The 21,076-nt window shown below is 37.0% G+C and overlaps 2 protein-coding genes across 2 annotated transcripts; one reads left to right on the forward strand and one right to left on the reverse strand.

Moving 5' to 3' along the window:
• Positions 1-3,234: 3,234 nt before the first annotated feature.
• LOC103720819 (PHD finger protein ALFIN-LIKE 8-like) lies at positions 3,235-15,571 on the forward strand. Its single transcript, XM_008810731.6, has 5 exons — positions 3,235-3,709; positions 3,853-3,885; positions 4,676-4,904; positions 14,707-14,833; positions 14,934-15,571. The coding sequence occupies exons 1-5, from the start codon at positions 3,610-3,612 to the stop codon at positions 15,207-15,209; spliced, it is 765 nt and encodes a 254-aa protein (XP_008808953.2). The 5' UTR covers positions 3,235-3,609; the 3' UTR covers positions 15,210-15,571.
• Positions 15,572-19,183: 3,612 nt separating this feature from the next.
• Positions 19,184-20,868, reverse strand: LOC103720834 (putative clathrin assembly protein At1g33340). The gene has a single exon (XM_008810754.5). The coding sequence runs from the start codon at positions 20,723-20,725 to the stop codon at positions 19,526-19,528; it is 1,200 nt and encodes a 399-aa protein (XP_008808976.4). The 5' UTR covers positions 20,726-20,868; the 3' UTR covers positions 19,184-19,525.
• Positions 20,869-21,076: the final 208 nt, after the last annotated feature.

Consider the following 21,076-nt stretch of genomic DNA (forward strand, 5'->3'; position numbering starts at 1 on the left):
GGAAAATTTACTGAACCAATGTCATGAGAAATGAAGTTTGGAGTAACCTTGGAGGAGGCAGGTTCTGTACCTGCACACACACCGAGAATTGTTTTTTATTTGCTTGTGTTCTTTCCTGGTAGTGAGATCTGGAAACCCTACTTCTAAAAGCTGATGCTAAGATGGCACTTCTTCTGTTGGGTACTGTTCTTGGATGAGGTGACATTGCAAACTGCTGTAAACCCTCATTAATTAACTGGAAAATGCTTTACATGGAAAGTTTCTTGAACCCACTAATACTGGGTTGGAAAGTTTATATTCAACTTATCCTCATGCATGGCATCATTCCTATGAATTACAACAATTTCCTTGCATGTCATGGTCAGAGAAATTTTTTGTGCGCAGAAACTATAAGCCATGTCGCATTTTTCTGGTTTAGTTCATGCACTCTTTCAAGATGCCTGGATAACATCCTTATTTATATGGTATCCTAGACATTGTTCTAAATAATATTGCAAGGTATAAAGTTCTATATATCTCACAATTTTTAATATTATCATAAGTCATGTCTAAATTTTGATATCTTGGAGATTGAGATACCAAAAGTCATCCTCGGATAGATTCTCGGATGTGGATGTGGGAAGAGATTTATTTGTAATATAATATCCCAAGAACATCATAGCAAGGCATCTGAATAATTTTCTGTTAATATTTAATCTCTGTAAGTAAGAAATGTGAACTTCATTCAAACTTTTGAAGAGAGAAATATATTTCTGGCAATTTTTTTTTAATTTACTAAACTTTTGGTGTAATAGCGAGAATCTAGAGGCATGATAGCGGTCAGTGGCATAACAAAAGCATTAATGCTAAATGCACAGATTTAGTATAACTTAAAGTGCTGATGCATCTCTCCAGTCTTTTTTTTTTTTTACTTTACCTTATCAACATCAAGCCGGGTTGAAACTTCGAAGGAAGATTTGGTGGTACCATATTCTTGTTCTACTTTTCAATTTTGTTATTATTTTTTTGAGAATACCATGTCTTTAAGCAAACGAAGATTATCCTAAGATAAAATTCTCTCAATCTTTCCCAAGAATTCAAAAGTAAAAGTTACCACAGTTATGATATTCATTTTATCTTGGAGCTGGGTTTCCACGTAGTTGTCATCATATATCCTCAAGTTGTGTTGTTTATAATATTGTTTTTTTTTTTTTTTAACACTTCAAGAGTTCTCAAGTTCTAATGTTTGACTTAAATCCTAGGGCTCCAAACAATGATCGATCATCCTCGTTCCTAGATCTCATGGATCCAGTGAGTGGTCCCCGTCTATGGGGCCCACAACTTCATGTCATAGCTTTTCTGATGTTTCTTTTTGGGTTTCGATATCGGTGCACCAATGCTAATAATATGATAAATGAGTAAATGATACAAATAAAATGAAAAAAAAAAACTGACATTAACTAGACGGACTAGCCGAAGTCGGGCGGTGAGCAGACCGCGCTCCCTGAAAAGATCCAAAAGCTTCAGCTCGGTACCCGGTGAGCGGACCCAAGGTTTCAAGTAACGCCGTTATTCATAATAGCAGACCCCACTGATACCGTTATGACCGTTGTTCACCTATCAGCCGTACATCGATTTTTTTTTTTTTTTTTTTTTTGTGTGCATATCAGCTTGGGTTTATTTGGAAAAAAATATTGACTGCTGTAACAGCTGTTATCTGCGAGTAGAATAACAGCAGTATTATTTGCTTTTAGTTATTATAACAATGAATAATTTTTAGTTAATTCAAAATTAAAGTTTAAAGATATTACTTTGCCTCTTTGGCATTGTTTTTGTTTTTTATTTCTATGGTGAAATAATTTAAGAAGAAGACAAGCTAGGCTAGATTAATCCTTTTTATTATTTTTTGTTGACATTGTTTGTAAAGTAATCAAAGTCTTTAAATAATATGAAAACAGAAAAAAATACAAAAAATAGTATAATTTTCATACAAATGCTGACTTTAGTATCGATTTTTTGTTATTCGAACTAGTTTATAGATAAATAAAAATAAAAAAGTAAAACAATAATAAGCAGATATATATTTTTTTTATTTCGGTAGTTACTAGAGCACGATATGAGTTATATGATGTTGAGGCTTTGCTCTCTGCAACCAAAAAATAAGAAGAAGAAAAAGAATAGGGGAGATTTTCTTTTGAATAAGAATAGTAGAGGAAAATAAAGGAAGAACGAGAGCATGAACAATAAGGAGATGAAAAAAAATAGAGATAAAAAAGGAAGCAAAATCAATTGGATAGATTTATTGAAGATTGCAAACAATTTATTAAAGATTTTTTTAAGAATTGGAGACAGATTTTCTTTTCTTCTCTTTTGAATAAGAATAGAAAAGGGAGAGAAAGAAAAAAAATGATAGTAGCAATACCAACGAAATGAAGAAAAAATAGTGATAGAGAAGAAAAAGTGGATGAGAAGAAAAAAAAAAGTAGCTGATTGATTTGTTGAAAAATATAATTTTTTTTTGTTCAAACATTCTCTATAAAGAATTTAAATCGCTAAGAAAATAATAGGCCAATTTTTCTTTCCTTCTTTTTTATCTTTTTTTTTTTTTTTTTGCTACATCAGTCCCTATTTTTTGTCCCATTAGTTTCTTCTTCTCATTTGATTACAAAAAAAAAATCCTTATAATAGGATTGGTTGCATTGGCCACAACTTTGATGCTTCATAATTTTTCATCAACTTTTATCTTTATTACTACTATTTTCCAAATTCTATCCTATATTCATTCGTAAGGATGCGCAAAAATAGCAAAATATTGTTAGAATCGATAGAAATGATGTTAATGATAGGAATTACTGGGCAGAAGATATTATTTGAAATAGATATTTTTTTTTACTATTTTAGCAAATTTATCAATATAAATAAAGAGTTCCAGCAAGAGCAATAGTGGTTACCCTGTATAATCACTTTTATAGATGTACTTTATTTATCTTAAGAAATAAAAATACAATGCCTTAAAACTGAATTGCATTCAACAATATAAATATTATCATTTCTAATTATTGCAAACTTATTTGAAATTACCGCCTTAGAACATGTGAAATATTGTATTGGTACCAGTCTCCATGCGGTGACAGAAACGGTCGGCTACAAAATCGTTATATCATCCGTTATTTCAGACTCTCTTGGGTCCTCTTTAACACCTCCGGTCGCATAACCGCCCAGTAGAAATTAAAGAACCAAGCCCCGACCGCACCCACCACCACCAATTAAAAAACCAGACCACCTACCGGAACGAGAAGACCGAAGTTGAGAAGGCTGAGGAGGAAAAAAGAAAAAAAAAACCCAAAACCAACGAAGAGAAGTGGAGGACCTTTCAAAACCCTCTCTCCTCCTCCTCTCTTCCCTCTCTCTCTCTGTCGCTCGCTCGCTCGCTCTTCGTCTTGCTTCTCTTCCATCTTTCCCCTCTTTCTTGGAGGGATTCGAACCCTAACCCTAGCCCTAGTCGCTGTCTTCCTCTCTCGTTCGCTCTCTCTGTTCTAGTCTCCCGGATTTCTCGGGCGAAATCCCACCTCGTCATCGCCATTAACGAGCTCGCGAGGTCTCCTTTCATTCTCTCTTCTAGCGTAGGTCATGGAAGGGGGCGTGGGGGCGTACAATCCGCGGACGCCGGAGGAGGTCTTCCGGGATTTTCGAGGCCGCCGGGCTGGAATGATCAAAGCCCTCACTACCGGTTCTGTTCTCTCCCTTTCTCTCTCTTTCTATCACTCTCTTATTCGATTGTTGGAAGAATTGGGTATTTTTACCCTTTTTGGCTAATCCTAATTGTACTTCTTGATTATTGCGTTTTTTTTGTTTCTTTTTCTGGTGTCGCAGACGTGGAGAAATTCTATCAGCAGTGCGATCCCGGTGAGGTTCAGACTCTTGTGTTTGATTCGCTGATGCCAGGGTTGCTAGCTTTTAGGGTTTTGTTGGGTGTATTCTTCCATTTTGGGAATCTAAACGGGCTTTCCCTGGCTTTTGGTTTGTTTCTGTGGAGATTTGTTGCGGCAGAGAAGAAAGAAGCAAAATGAAAGATTTTTTTTTAAATTTTTTTCCGGCTTTCCGAGGAACGTATGCTTATTCGTTGCTTTTTGTTGGATTCCTTTTGCTTTCCTTGGATTTTGCTTAATTTTTTGGGTGTTCTCAGGAATTTCAGAAGGATATTTTTTTTATCGTACAATATATTGATGTCTTATGCATTTGAGTTCTTTATTAGGTAATAGCTGCACAACTTTCATTAATGTTGGGGCTACTTAGAAGGACTTGCCTTTAGTTGGACTATTATTTTATAGTCTTAAGATAAATACTTCGTCTTTGTTTTTCTGCCTTTTGAGTTGATTCAAAGCGTACAAACTAAGCGGACGTTATTTTTTTTTTCCGGCAAGCTATTTTGTTGGCTGTATTATGATTTTTTTTAACAGTTGCAATATTTAAGTACTTTGAGGATTCATTTGTTTCTTTTTTTTCTTTTTTTTTTCCGTGCATGCGCCGGGGGGTGGTGTGGGGTGGGGGGGGGGGGGGTGGGATGTTGTTATAGTCATACAGTAAAAGAAAAGGGCTGTCAAATAAATTGTTGAACAGCTTATCTGTTGGCTTCATGGATAATAATCTGGGTTGAATATTTCATAGTAATGCGGTGATGCTGTTGCATGTACAGACAAGGAGAATTTATGCTTATATGGTCTTCCAAATGAAACATGGGAAGTAACCTTGCCTGCTGAGGAAGTTCCTCCTGAACTTCCGGAACCAGCATTAGGAATTAATTTTGCTCGAGATGGAATGGATGAGAAGGATTGGTTGTCACTTGTTGCAGTCCACAGTGATGCGTGGTTATTGGCTGTTGCCTTCTATTTTGGTGCACGTTTTGGGTTTGATAAAGAAGCCAGGTAGTCATTTTCTTTTCGTATCTTTTTCTTGTACCTGTTTTGATTGTTTGTTGTTGACATTTGGAGATAGTAGCTACTTTGAAAGCATATTTACTTTTGGCTTTTGCTACATTATGCATCAATGATTTGCAGAAAAAGCGCGAAGCGGGTTGATTTTTTTAGTTCTAGGATACATTCAATGGAGAATTTTAGTAGCTAAACGTAGTACTCTTGTTTCAAGTTTCATGTTTTGTGGATGCAGTAAATTGAACCGATTCAAAAGTCCTAGATGTTTCAGAATGACTAAGAAGTTTCATCATATTCCCTAGTGTTCTTGTTTCTTTGTTAAGATGTTCATGTTTTTTATGTTTTGGCGTATAGAATTATATATTTGCATCTCTTCATCCTTATTCTTTGGATGTAGTCGATCTTGATTAAATGATTGTCATGTTTGATGGAGTTGCTTATATATGCATGTATTGCTATGAAAATTGCACTGCATTCATCCTGTGCAGCTATAGTATTTGTTGCACTTTGGAAGCTCGACATTTTGCTACCTGTCGATGAGAATCCTTTTTTTGGATGAAGGATATACATTATTCATTGAGTGAAAAAAATATGACTACCAAGTATAAGGTAGTTTCATATTTAATTTGATATAAAGATTTAATTGATTATTTGGTGTGAGAAAATGAAATGTTATTGAAGATAAAAGGAGGATGAACATTTTAGCAGCCTAGACGCCATAATTAATGTTTCTTACAGATTTTAAGTAGAAATTGAAGCATTTCTTCATGTGTTCTCTTTGGGAATTCTTGATTGTCATGATTTGAATATGCGGTTGGTTATAGATGCCCATATCTAGTTTTTGATTGCATTGATGTTATTCATATGCGGTATGCTGCTTTTGAAAATTGATAATCTGTAGCTGTCTTCTTTTTTCTGTACTTGGTAAAGTTTCGTAACATTGTGCGAGGTTGCATTCTTATTCGAGCAGTAATATATTTGGTTAGTTGATCAACATATTATGAATCACTGAACTGATGCAACACAGCCCTAGTATGTACCAAAGAGGGGCTCATGGTGGAAGTCTTAAAATTTGAATATCAAAGGTTTCTTCTTGAGTAGCGATTAGAAGTTGATTTTTGAGTCAAGGGAGGTGCCATTTGTTTCTTTTATTAGTTGACACCTGAAGTTTGCTTAAGGAACTAAGATTGGTTTTGTTAGAGGAAGGTTTAGTGATCAATTGTTTTAAGAATTGTTTGTTTCGAGCCTGTTTGGCCGTATCTTTAAGTTTTGCTATTACATAGCATGGACTCTCATAAGTGTAAAAACGTCTCATTTTAATTTTGGGTTGTTTATGAGGCTTTAGTGTATATTTATTAGCACATTCTGGATAAATATTCTGATGCTCCAAGGCTTGCGTATCGTTTAAAAAGATGGAGTGGAATTTAGAATCAAGAACTAAATAGGATAACTTTGATTAAGTTGTTGATGGGAGAGGCAATTGGTATCAGAGCACGGTTTCAAGATACCTCCTTGCTGCCGCAACGTCGAAGAACATGTTGAATGCATATGAGATCTGTGAGACATCGAATTAGTTGAATTGTGCCACCAACTCGAACAACTTTAAGAAGAAAATCAACGATTTCGACAACAACAAGATAACATGAATGCCATCATCTTCAGGGTTTCAATCATGACTTTAACAGAGCTATTTGATGATGAAAGCGAGCGCTCCAATGAAGAAGTGGAAGATTTTAATCCATTGTACAACAGAAAAGCATCTTCATCGAGCAAAGAAGATACCCATCACCAATATGAACGAAGACCACATCGTAACCATCATTACTTTGGCATCAAAATAGATATCTCGGACATTGAAGGATGCCTACAATATGACGAGTTCGTTGATTGGTTGTACACCATTCAATGAATTTACGAGCTTAACAAAGTTTTCGACAATCGACGTGTGAAGCGTTGCCATCAAGCTTAAGAAGTAAGCATCAATTTGGTGAGAAAATCTCAAGCAACGACATGAGCATGAAGGATGTGGTAAGATCCGAACATGGGATAAGATGCGTTATGAACTCAAACATAAATTCCTACTTGAAGATTATTGCTAGAATAAATTTCTTAAGCTTCACAATCTTAGCCAGTGCAACATGGCCGTAGAAGTGTATACAATGGAATTAGACTAACTTCTCATGACATGCGACATAAAAAAAACCCAAAGAGCAACCTATGGCATGATATCTTGGTGGACTGAAGCCTAAAATTGAGCAAGTTGTGCAACTCCAACCCTATTGGACGTTGAATGACGTGATATGATTGCAACAAAAGTCGGAAACAAGTAATTCACGTTTTCTGAAGTATAGAGATAGAGCATCCAATTGGGAGAGTTTCATGTCGACGGCGGCATCCTTCAAAGCCAGCGCCTCCGAACCATCTCATAAGAAGGACAAGGGCATCCTTAGCAATCCTAATTATACCAACCCCCACAAGTGCTTCAAGTGTCAAGGTTAAAGTGCAGCTGATTGCCCAAACTGCAAGATCATATCTTTGGTAGAGGAAGAAGCTTGCGAAGAAGAAAAAAGAACAAGAAGATTAACTAGGCAAGTGGGATGAGGAAGGCCTGAGCAAGGAAGAGCTTGTGCATGCTGATCAAGGTGAAGCTTTGGTGGTCGATTGCAACTTGAATGCGACCATGATAGCTGATGATGCAAACTGGTTATGTCACATCATCTTCCACACCAAGTGCACTTCACATGGCCAGGAACTTCCAATAGTTAGTAAATTTGATCCTAAAGTTTATGGCCTATCGGAATTAGGGATCACTGAAGAACTAATTGAACGGGAAATAAAGGGAATGATGACAATGCAAGAGGCACTTTAATAAAAGAGATTATTCATGTTACACTACCGTGGCCCACTGCTAGCACATGTACACAAGGAGAATGTCAATATCATCCATGGTCTAGTCAACAGTTTAACACAAGGAGAATGTCAATATCATCCATGGTCTAGTCAACAGTTTAACAACTGCAAACACCTCAGGCCCCTCTCCAAGTCTGGCACACTCATTTCTGTCCACACATGCTCCTGGAGATGTGATTTCAATGCCATCATTGCAACATAGTGCCGGCTCATCTATGCCTTTGATGGTGTTCAATTTGGATGGCGCTAGAATTTTAACATCACCATCAAACCAACTGGCTGATATAGATCAATTTATAGAGGATTATCAAGTCTGCTCTATCTTAGTTGGTGTGGTTGGTGACATTTGCCATACCTTGGATGAAAAGGGTCTTCCTTTTTGTGATGGTATCAGGAGTCAACTTCTGAAAGAATTCTCTAATTCTATGCTCCATCAGTTTGTCAAACCCTCTATATTCTCATGCTTTGGTGATATTGCCGTTGGAATCGGTGAGCATTTTGAGAAATATGTTCCCTATGCACTGCTGATGCTTCAAGCAGCTGCAGAACATTGCGCACATCTGGATGCTAGTGATGAGGAAGAAGGATCTATCATAAAGCTATCTGATGTTCCCAGTGGAGCAAAAGCATTTGAACTTGTTGCTAAGTTCTACCTCGCCACAATCAATTGCTTCTAGTGACTTACCCTTCCTATTTCAAGTTTTTAGCGCAAGTTCAACACCTCCCCAGCGTCACTTTCACATATTCTAAATTGATAGGTTTTATGATTTGAATATATGGTGTTCTTTGTGAAAAAGAAAGTCCTTATATGTGACAGACTCCATGTTCTTGTAGGATAATTGCAATACTATTATGCCTCCATTCTCAAGTGTTATCGATCAAGTTAATATGCTTTTTATTATAAGTCTCATGTAGCTATTATATTGTTACATATTATGGACACATTTCTTTCAAATTTCAATCATCCACGCACCTGATATAAGTGTTGTGTCGATTCATTGTTTCCCAGAGCATGACCTAAGCCAGCTCCATAGTATATGACCTCATACACGTATCTTTTAATTAAATGTCAATATACCAAGTTTGTTGTACCTTCTTTTGTCATTTTCTATAAGGTCTTGCTTTGACATTATATGTAGTGTGGCATGTTCTAGATTTGTATACTTATTATGTTTTAAACATATTCTTTATGCTTGGACAATTTAGATTGACTCGCTAATTTTTTCTCTTCTTGCTATTCTATATAAAGTAAAAGTGCATTTAATTTATAATGGATGTGGGGTTATCTTTTCTGTTAGTTAATTTAATGGGCTTAGACTTCACTATTTCTGAATACTTGAGTTATGATTTCTTTTAGATTTTTCGGGATCTTAAAGTAGGCACTTTTCGTTCTGTGCTTTTATCTGAGTAATTTTTACTTTGCCATATCTTGAAATTCATCCACCCGATGGCTCTTATGGAGCCATCACCAAGAGAGGAATAAAACTTCACCTTATTCAGAAGGGAGGAAACTCTTGTGAAATCTGTTTGCAGAATCGGTTGTTTCGTATGATTTACAAGGATGACCTTATATATGTAGGCCTGTATAACACCATCTGGTCGGAATCCTATAATAAGTAGGTACCCTTATTTTTTTGAAGAACAAAAAGAAGAAAGCCTGATTGCTTGGTGACCTCTAGTAATCCTTCAACTTAATAGGTTCTCTGTTATAGAGAGTATTTTTTGGTAACAGTTTAGATTCCCTGACACTTAAACCACTTTGTAATTGATCAAAATGATTCTGGGACTTAACCAACTTGTAACTGAAATGAACTTTTTGGCACTGTACGTGCTCAAACTTGGAGTCCTACAAATAACTCAAAATCCATGGTCTCATGCTGAATAAAAGAGTCATGTAATCACTTGAAAACTCCTGTTGATTGGCTACTTTATGAAATGTGGTCTGCTCTTTAGAGTTTAGACTCTTGAAAACTTGTGTAGTGATTATTGGATAGAAGTACATGTATCAATCAAATGATCAAATCATCATGCAATTGACATTTGTAATTAAATGGATAAGATTGCCCCTGTTTAAAATCTTTCATGTGGTAATACAAAAAAAAAGATAAAATAAGAAGTGAGGTCATTCATAAAAAGATAGATGTAGCACCAATTGAGGACAAATTGAGAGGACAGCTTATAAGTTTTGGAAACGTACAACTTAGGCCTAGTGATGTACTGGTATGAAAGAGTGATCTAATAATTGTAGAAGGAAAGAGGTGTCTAGTAGACGGCAATCACATTGGATGAAGTAGCAAGGAAAGGTTTGATATTTTTACATCTTTCAAAAATGTGGCCCTAAACAAAGTGGAATGAAGGAAAAGGATTCCCTTAGCCGACCTTAATTAGTTTGGGATTAAGGCTTAGTTGAGTTGAGTTGAGTTGTTTAAAATTTTTCATACCATGTGATCTCTATGAATTAACCATTCTTTTGTCGGATGGTTGATTAAGATGCACAATGGCTTGTGTTTAGGATAATAAATTGCGACATGTGCAATACACGTTGACAGCTGTGATCAAAATTCTTTTATTTATTTTGGAAATACAGATTTTTATAAGAGGATGAGAGAGAGGCTTCTGAGATTTGACTTCTTTCTGACCCATATGGGGATTTGGGAGATGTTCGTACTTTGTAGTGACTATATATATATATATATATATATATATATATATATATATATATATATATATATATTAAGAATATCAATTAGCCTTCCATATTTGGACTCTTTAAGAAAAAGATATTTGATCACGTTATGTGGGTACTCTGAGAAAGAAATTAAAGAGAGAAATTTTCTTCGTCACATGCTTATCACTTGAGGAAACCATGGAACGTACAACCGAGATTGATGGATGCTCAAGAGTTTCCATTTTATATGCTCGAGAGTTTCAGTTATTTGAATGTCCGTAGAACATTATTAGAAATATGATTGCCAAGGAATTCAACCAAGTGATGGTAGCTTGCTGACTGACAATTCCAGTATAACTGCTTTGATGCTGCAACTATAATTGATTTGGACAGGCTTTTTTGAAAATGGGTGATGTGGCTGCTTTGAGCTTTGGCACTAGGGCACTAGATACAATGCACCCTAACAAAAATTGAGGAAGTTTAGATTGTTGGGATCTGAGGAATATAAGCGATGTGGATGAAAAATAGTTGAATAAGAGAGATATCAAATCTCACATACTAGCAGAAGTTTTGTGACACGACTTTTTTTCCAGTGGACTGGGATACAACTTGATATTGGGCTGATGCAAATTTAGGCTTGGATGAACACAGTTCCAGTGAAAGCTTATGTGATGGATGCATTAGCTTTGGTAAGAAGAGACTTCTTTTTTTTTCCTGAGAAAGGAGACATAGTTGTTGTGGTTTACATTAGAAATGTTGAGGAGAGAGGTTTAGAGTGTTTCAGGTGTTTCAGGGGGCATGAGGTTGGATTTTGCAAAGTAAATTAGTTTTCCTGATTCAATCTATCAAAGTTAGGGATGATGCCGAGTCTATAATAAATCATGGTCAATGAATCTGGTCGACGATGTGATGTGCTGATACAGTCTTTGATTTGTAATGTGTTTGTAGATTTTTTGGAGCTGTAAAGGATTGTATATTTTATGGTGCATATGTGATTGTACATACAGTGAAATGATTTGGTACTTGGTGTGAAAGAACTTGTGATATGCGAACTAAAAGCATTATTAATTAATTTTTTTAAAAACCCTTGGTGTGATTGTGGGAGGATGCAGTGCTCATGACAAATTCTTGACTGACAGGTCATGGCAATGCTTTGCTTATGTAAAATTTATCTTCATACATTGCGTGCCTTCCTTAGTCTGATGAGAAATCTAACATGCAAGCTATATGTCTGCCCTCCAATGGCCTGTCTTGTATTTTTATGATCTTGCATACAGCCAACATTTTGGTAATATAGAACATTTGAGTAACTTCTATGTTTCAATATTTGGCTAAGGAGCTGTTACAACCTCCAAATGGTTGATTTGATGTTTCCTAAACTCTAGGTAGTAAACACTCGAACCTACCGACGAACCTCCTGGTTGCCAGGATTGTAAAGTTTGGGTGTCCTCGAACTTCAAATCGTCACTTTCAATACAAAAATTTGCTATTCTTTTGGGAAACAAATTAGTTATATAAGGATTCTATACGTGTCCCCTGTATACATTCATATATAAATGCGTACGTATGCACATACATTCATACATATGTAAGTACATACATATGTACTTACATGTATAAATGCGTACATATGTGCATATATTTGTGCATGTGTATTTTTCTGCCTGATGAAGTTCACATGACTTTTAAGACATGATTGTGAAATTGTTTTACATGTGTGTGTACATGCATATATTCCTGTATTTTTCTGCCAGATGGAAGTTCGCATGACTTTTAAGAGAGATGATTGTGAAACTGGCTTCTTAGATGACTTTTTAGGTCCCACCTTCCGTTGTGCTTATGGTACGTTATAGAAACCCATTTTACTCCAATGGATGCCAAATCCCCTTGTAGAATTTCTCCATATCACCAATTCTTCCTCTCCACTGAACTATTGAAGGTCTTTCTGATAGGTTTTCTAATTGTTTACTCAATGATTCACATTTCTATCTACATAGTTTCCGTTCTCAAGGAGTAAAAAATCTGCTGTTCTTAGCTTTTTATTGTCATTTTCTCGTGAAAATACCAAGCCCTTTGATGAACCTTTCTTTGTTTAACTACACTGCTGGTTCTCTCAAATTGAATCTTGATTCCACTATGATACTTTTTGTTGACCTTTGGATTAATTAAACCTCTTCAATCTTACTCTATTAACATTATTGCTGATTCTTTTCCACAAAAACCAGTGGTTTTGTATCCTCTACTCTCTGCTTTTGAATATATTTATTTGTGTCCACCATAAAATATTTTAGGAGATTGTAAATGAGAGGCAAAGTAATAAAGTGGAACAACTTGAGAAGGATATGGGAGACTTCTCAAAGAGCTCCTTTCTAGAGTGAAGAAGGCAGCTGAAGCATGACCTGGAATTGGTCATTTTTGAAGATGAGTTTTGCTTATAGGACCAAAACTTGGAAGGACTTTTAGTAATTTGAGTGAGGATTTCTTGTTACTTTTTTTGCAGAGCTACTTGAAAGGATGGAGGATTTAAGTGCCTTAGTTATTGTTAGTATACCTAGAGGAGAAGGAAGAGGTGATTCTAGATTTGCTTCATTCTTTAGAACATCATATCTTTAGGACTTAATTCCACCCATCCTGAAAAATGAGGAAAGGAACAGGAAAAGGAGGGTTAAGGAGGCAACTGCTTTGTTTTGCTCTCTCTTTCTGATATTTTTTTTTTTGGGGTAAAATGTTTCTGATATTGTTTAAATGTACAATGCTACAGTGCAATGTTTGAAAGTGTTGTCTAAGCACAGGAACCTTGAAGGATTACTATGTGATGTACATTAGAACCTGGGCTATTAATTTGTTTATCTATCAGAATCTTGTGTCTATTAATTATACTATCTTATTGATGCTGCAGAACAGCAAGCCACTAAAACCTTATCCGTTCTGTTTATCATCATTAACTGAAAGTTCTGAATGCCCTAGAATCCCTATAATCCTTCAATTTCATTTCAAGAACCACTGAATTTGCACCACTTTGGACTTCAAGCACAAGCCTGGGTTAGTTGAATGAGTCAAAAATGTTTTGGATAAAAAACTCTTTACTGTTCCATCTGTCTAGGTCCAACATTCATTGTCTGAATAAGGTTCTTGTCTCCTGGACTCTTGCATCTATCAGATTTATTATAGAGGTGTCTGCTCTGACAGCTGGCGCCCTTTTCTTCTATTTCCCAACTGGTTCTTTACCTACCATCATTCTCAATTGCTATGTGCTCACACTTCTGGAAAATCAAATCAAACTTTCCATTTAGTGATTTTCATTTTCCTTCCAAAAGTGGATTATAGATTGTCTCCAGTTGGAGTTTGATAGAAATTTTTCTTCACCATCCAATTAATAATAATGTCTAGTTTGTGGTATGTTTGGTGACCTTGTATTTTCTAATCCTGACATCCTTATCATGCCACCTGGCCCACTTCCTATTGTTGCTTCCTATTATGGCATAAAACCACTGTTGTGCTATCAGATTAAACCTTTTAAATCTTGATAAAGTCCTTCCACCTTTGTGTTCTTCTGTTCTTTTGAACAGTCTTCAGCTTCCAACAATGATTTTTATGTTGGCGAATAGCAGTTACGGTTTCCTGGTCTTCGCTTGTGTCATCTATTCATTATACCCTATTATGGTCATGTTTTGGTGCATTCTATTTATTATCATCAGGGCAGACTGATGAAACTCTGTTTGAACTGTTGCATCAAATAATATTGCTTCGCAGTATACAAACTGCTGGAGTTCTCTGTTATGACTTGCACGTGATATTGGTGGTTTATAGTATATAGATTGCTGAACAACAAAGCTATCTTTGAGACACGTGTGCAGAAATCTCTGTGCAGGTGTTGGATTTTACCTTGCACCGACCTCTGAACAAAGTCCTTCTGCCCATACTTCACATCACTCTAGGGGTTACTTCTTCTCAAGTCTGACTCTATTCATGAGCTTATGGAATTGGGCTCACAAGGGACTGCTGATTGCAGATTTTGATCTTTCATAGAAAGTACCATGCATACTTTGTATTTTCTGCTGAAGGAAGCCCTATTATGCTCAGCTGCATATGATGCTCTCTTTTAGTTTCAGAGCATTATTTTTTAAAAAATGATACATCTATTTTAAACGGTGCAACTTCAAATTATGATGGAAATTGCTGGTGCTTGATAATTTTCTTATGGCACTGAAATTACAGGAAGCGACTCTTCCATATGATGAATGGTCTCCCTACCATATACGAGGTTGTGACAGGAACGGCCAAAAAGCAGTCAAAAGAGAAAACCACCAACAGCAGCAGCAAGAGCAACAAGTCTGGCTCAAAGGTGAATATGAATGTCTTGCACCACTGTCGTCAATTTGTCAAAACAATCTCAATTTATTTTTCCTCCTTTTTGGCATCTTTGTTCTTTATCCTGCTTTCAGCCATCACGTCCGTCTGAGCCTCATATAAAGGCCTCAAAGATGCCTCCCCCGAAAGACGAAGAAGAGAGCGAAGGAGAAGATGAGGATGAAGAAGAGCATGGAAATACTCTGTGTGGTGCATGCGGGGACAACTACGCCAATGATGAATTCTGGATTTGCTGTGACATTTGCGAGAGATGGTTCCACGGTAAGTGTGTCAGGATCACTCCTGCCAGGGCTGAGCACATCAAGCAGTACAAATGCCCTGCTTGCAGCAACAAGAGAGCCAGAGCATGATGGAACTTGAAAGCTTGTGGTTGATGTTTTTGAGATAGGGGCGTCAGAAATACGAGGGGGAGAACCATTTTGGATGCAGCAGTGAACAAACCTGCGTGCTGGAGTCTTGATCTCAGTTTAGACTAAATGTAGTCATATTGGACATATCCTTGTTGATTATTGGTGTCTATTTAATGTTAACATTACTGCAATGGGTAATTTTCTGTTTATGATCAAACATTTCTTAGCTAGTCTACTAGAGTGTGTCCTTTTGGCAGACATTTTCTACTGCTTCAGGACCTGTGATTTCTTTCTTAGCTTGATTATTGGTGTCTATTTACTGTTAACAGACTGTAATGGGAAATTTTCATTTTATGAGCAAACGTTTGTAGCTTATCTAATAGAGTGCTTCCTTTGGCAGACCTTTTCTACTACTTCAGGACCTGTGATTTGTTTCTTGGCTATTTGATCAATGGTCTGAAGTTCTGTTGCATGCTATTTGGAAGGAAAACCATCAGTTATCAAGAGTTTCAAGGGATACATCTCAGTCAATGTGCTTGGACAGCCTCTGAGTTGCGCAGTCTATAGTGTTTGCACAACTGACACTCTGGTACTTTGGTCTCTGGTATCTCAAATATGATTCTTTAAACTAGTTGAGTATCTCATAGATTGATGTTCCTTTTCTTCTCTTTATCAAGGATGATTATTCACTTCCAGGTATTGCAACTTATCTTTTTCTTTATAAGCAAGTTCAATGTGGGTGAATTTCTTTTTGAAGAGCTTTTGAGGGTGAATTTCAGTGCTGTTTTATTGCCTTCTAAATCTACTAATGTTCATTTGGAGTAACGTATTAGTTTTTATTGGCATTTACACAAATTCTGAGGCTTTTCCTGTCGCAAGCCTTGTGCCAGACATTCAAAATGACATGAAACTGTGAAAAGCAATCTTGTTACTGAATTAATTGCAAACTAATGTTATTAAGGACATGCATGTATGTATTGTACATCTTGAATACTTGAATAATGGCATCCATATGCAACTGTGACAGATTGGAATTTTGAGCATATAATTTTCTCATTTGCCAAAAGTGTATTGAGCGAGCGAGAGAGAGAGAGAGAGAGAGAGAGAGAGAGAGAGAGAGAGAATGTTCCGAGATCGTTTGGTTCTAAAAAGTGGAAATTAATAAAGGGCCTTGCAAAATGAAATCCAACACCAATGGTCATATGGTCTACAATGTGTAAAATACTTGGGAACAAAATATTGTTTATTTTGGAACCCTCTTGCCTACACATTTAGTCGGCAAAAAATGAACAATGGAAATATAAGTGGTGTGCTAAAGTATTTAATTTACCTTTTCAGATAATGGACCTTGATCTAAATATGTTAGAGGATTAAAATTTGGCTAATTTGGATGTTTCTGAGTTGCAGATTAAATTAAAAAAATGATATTATACCATTTAAATTATTGAATTTTATTTTAATTAAATGTATGAGTAAAAGGTTTCAAAAATTTATGGTTTTTTTATTATTTTATTTATTACATATCATAATTAAAGGTGTTGATTTTTATTTTGTTATATTTTTAATTGATTTGCTTTAGAAAGTATTTAGAGCCAGATGCTCTCAAAAGCATTACACCATCTTTATATGCAGGAAAAGTGTTCACTTTGATTATACCGCTGTTGGTTCCCTGAGCTTTACCTTCACCTTTAGTAAATTGGTTAGCTTCCAATGAAATTATAGCTCCTGGATGATTAACAATCTATTGAATTTGCATGGAAGGTGAAAAGGTTCTTTCTTCAAATTGATTGAAGTTGTTTCTTCTGCTGCTGCTGCTGCTTTATAGATGGAGGTAGAAATAAGCTGTATGGCATTCATCAAAATAATGAGAACCTTGAAAACTAGGTTAACTAGGGATAAACATATCTTTTATATAATCATATTTTGACCTCCGTATTATGTTATAATCAAGCGGTTTCTTCCCATCATGCAAGCTTGGGATTTAACCTTAAAGTGCATAATGTCTTATTGAATATGCCCTCCAGATGCAGATTACTTACATTTTACCTTGGTTCCCAGTTCAATATTCAGTTCACCTGTATTTGTTTGCAAGGAATTATAAGAATCTCTGCAACATCATGCCAGCTTCCTGTGCTCCCTTACATTCTAATGAATTCTCGAACTCTACTTTCCAATTTGCCATGAATGCTCTGGTGGTTGTTATCAAAGATAGTACTGCACAAAGTTTTTTTTGATTGACAAGATTATAAAGGTTGGGCCTTGTATTGCTAATAAAGTCAGATAGGAAGGTCTCCTATCAAACGGGTCAAAAATTCAGACACGAATCTGATCATTTTATTAAACAAGTTAAACATTACCTTATTTCTACTTTGTCAATTACCAACAGGAAATTCAAACCTGAAAAGGCCGAGGCTTTATTAGCTTTTGAGATCTATTGGGTGGAAGGTTTAACAGAAAAGGAAATCTATGGAGTGGGAAAAAAAAAATTATATAATTCTTGGGTATTGTGGAATCAAATTTTATATGTACATATGAAGGGGCCCAATCCTCATGGTCCTCATAAAGCATAGAACATGGCCTCACATGGCATAGCACTGCCACATGGTTGGACAAAGCTTCACTGTTGGGGTGTCATCTGTCCTCACTCCCCCACATCTATTTCTATCATCTGTACCTGACTGACCACCAAGAACAATTTAATTGCTTTGATGGATAGTCTCTGCCCACCACAATGATTTAGAGATAACTACATACCTCTGGATTTGCCAATCATTAGGAGTTTCATGCTGGTAGCATCTCAAATCACCATCAGAAGAGATCTGGAACTATCCTTACTTGTCTAAGAAGTCTGGTTGAATTCAAGCATGGTTTTAGGCCCTTAGAATTAAAATGATGGCTTGCACATACTAGGCTCTCTCCTTTCCTCAATTTGTACCACCAGATGAAATGAGATCTTGGCGAAGGGGCTGAACGATCTGCTAATTGACAGATGCGTGATGGAAGCTTAAAGATGGTTCAGGTGGGATTCTGTCCATAAATAACTGGAGAGGCTCAGGCTTTTCAGATGGAGCTCTTCCCATCTGCTTTCAGTACAAGGTGGGATTCCGTTCATAAATAACTAGAGAGGATTTGAGCTTCTTCCCGGTGTCACTGACTCTGGCCTCTAACATCCAGGCTGTCTTCGATGTGCAATCTAATAAAGGAATATTGACCCTGACAACTGCCTTCAAACAATAGAAGCTTAGGACCTTAGTGTCAACGTCCTCTAAATTAAAATTTCTTACTGAAAGAAGTTGAGTTCGCAATACAGAGATCTAGCAGGTAGAGGAGCTTCTCTATGGTAACAGTCCAATGCCAATAATGAGATGGTATAAGGTGCAAAAAAGATGCCATCACCAAAGGAGGAAAAAATGAGATGATAAATTTATAGATGTATGCACCACATGGAAATAAAGGCGAAATGTATGGTATATGTAGAAGTTAGGAAAGCAGAGTAGAGAATTGAAGGACTAGAAGTGATAGTTAGAGTCAATACATAAATAAACTCAGAAAGAAGCCAATAAAGAATGGAATGCAACAAAAGAGCATGTCGGATATAATGAAAACAGATGAGAGAATCAGTGATCATGGAAGAAGTGTCAATGAAAAACTCGAATAAGAAGCTGAGAGCAATGCATAATTCTGGTCATTTAAAGCAAAAAAAGAGTTGACCATGCACGGATGAAGGCAGATTAGGCTCCTCATAACAGCCTGGCTTATTAATACAGTGCTCGTTTGAAGAAAGGTTTCTAGCAGTTACGGTGGAAATTTTTCCAGTTGATGTTGATACGGACAGCATAACATAAAATCTTCAGCACTCACTTCGCATCATTGTTGCGACTTTTATCCTAGTCAAACTGTACTACTCCTTGTTTATATTGTTGTCATCATATGAAGCAGTTAATCAGTTACTAGATTACTAGGCCATCAGCCAACTTTCAAGTGTTTTCATTAATCAAAGCCTCGCAAATTACAGACAGGTTGAGAAACAAATTGTACTCACCAGGCACCAGCAATCCAAACTGAGAGTAGAGACACAAAACTAGAGTCTATAAACATCATTTTGTTTCCTCTACTATGTTAAAAAGAATATAAATAACATCGACAGTAACAATATCAGTTAAACAAAAACCAGATTTACCTTTGGAAGACACCATAGCCTGTAAACTAAACAAGCCAAAGAGAAACAGGAAACCATTCTTAGGTAGCCATTAACCTAATCTCCCACTCCTCAAACAGAAAACCCCATTTGAACCGCAGGGGAAGAATCGATTAGGTTATAGTAAATGCATGGCTTGCCCTGTTGTCGAACTCTCCCCTTCGGTTAGCAAATCGTCAGCAACCCCTGCTAACCGATCGTCAAGCCCTGGGAGAAAGAAGGTAGAAGTTTGTGAGTCTTCTTCATCGAATTCAACCCACACAGTGCTTATCTTTGTCTCCAGTTTCTTAGAAAATAAAGTACTTGAGGCTTCGTTCATCTCTTCCACTTTGGCTTCTTGTACCATACTCTCCCCTTCTCTGATCCTTCTCGTCAACTTGGTATCCTCAGAGGCAACCGAAGCTGTTTTATTGTGCTCAGTGGGCAAGAACTCTTCCATCGATGAAATCTGTGCAGCTGTTATAATTCGAACAAAAGGGTAGTCCAAGTTCTTGCCCACTATGCTTCTCTTGCAGTTATCATAGAATTCATGAAGTTGGGGGGTTTGGCTGCATGCTTTTTTAAGGATGTCAAGAGCTAAGACTCTCATGGATTTCTTAAGATCAAAGAAGGAACTCAGCACAGTTTCTACCCCTTCACAGAAGCTTTCATAGACTCGGAAGCTCTCTCTCAGGATTATGTTGAGAGCTGATTGTGTCGTACAGTTCATACGTGAATTGTGAACCCGCAAACAAGCCATGACCCGGTCGAGAAACAATTGGCCTTTCAACAATCTATGCAAGACCAATTCATCTGCCTCCTCTTCATAAGATTGGAAGTTGGAGCGCGATGGCCTAATTGGCTCCAGCATACCAGCTTGGTTTATGATCCATCCCAATCTTTCTTCAAGGAACAACGAGTAGTCGAGGAGAAAAGTGTGGGAACCATCTGGAGCTCCTGCACACCATGATAAATCCAGACGGAGGTCTCTGGAATACCACAAGTTGCGTAGATCCTGCTCAAAGTAGCGGTCACCCCCACGAAGGAGACGATGGAGTAGGACAAGGGTCTTGAGAGCTACCACTGGGTCTCGCGTGGTCTCAATCTTCGTCGACATCCTTCTAGCAAGGAAGGTGATCGACCCAGGAGCATTTGAGACTATGAAGAGAATTTCATGCACATACTTCTCATCGATGGGCACGTCATGGTGGCTGGTGCAACGAATGATGGCAGCCTCTATGTCGGATAGGATCTTTTGATTGGAGATCATAGCTCTATTATTGGTGTAATAGTCTTTGAGTGAGCCGAGAGCTTCCCAAAGCTTTCCCTTCACCTTCATCACTATCTTTCCGGCGTTCAGAGGTGGGGAGATGTTGCAGGAGATTTATACATAGACACACTCATAGAGGAGAAAGAGTTCTATAGGGTAAGAGAAGGAGAGATTTTGGAAGGAAGGCTTGGATATTACCCATACCACAAAAGGCCTTGGATGCTATCTTTACTCTGGAGTAAAGAAACACATGTCGTCCTCATTAGAAATTTGAATGAAATCCTTTCATGGACCAAGAATCTATTGTCTGCCTTATGACTAGAGAAAAGATGGCGAGCAGAAAAGGTTCCACTCCGGGATATTTGTCAAGGTCAACGCTTTGTGAGCTTGGTGGCAGAATCCCATTCTCTCAGAATTGGA

Source organism: Phoenix dactylifera, chromosome 4 (assembly GCF_051530095.1).
Source record: "Phoenix dactylifera cultivar Ajwa chromosome 4, Ajwa_hap1_PhDact_Kaust_v1.1, whole genome shotgun sequence".
In the NCBI taxonomy this organism is placed as follows: Eukaryota; Viridiplantae; Streptophyta; class Magnoliopsida; order Arecales; family Arecaceae; genus Phoenix; species Phoenix dactylifera.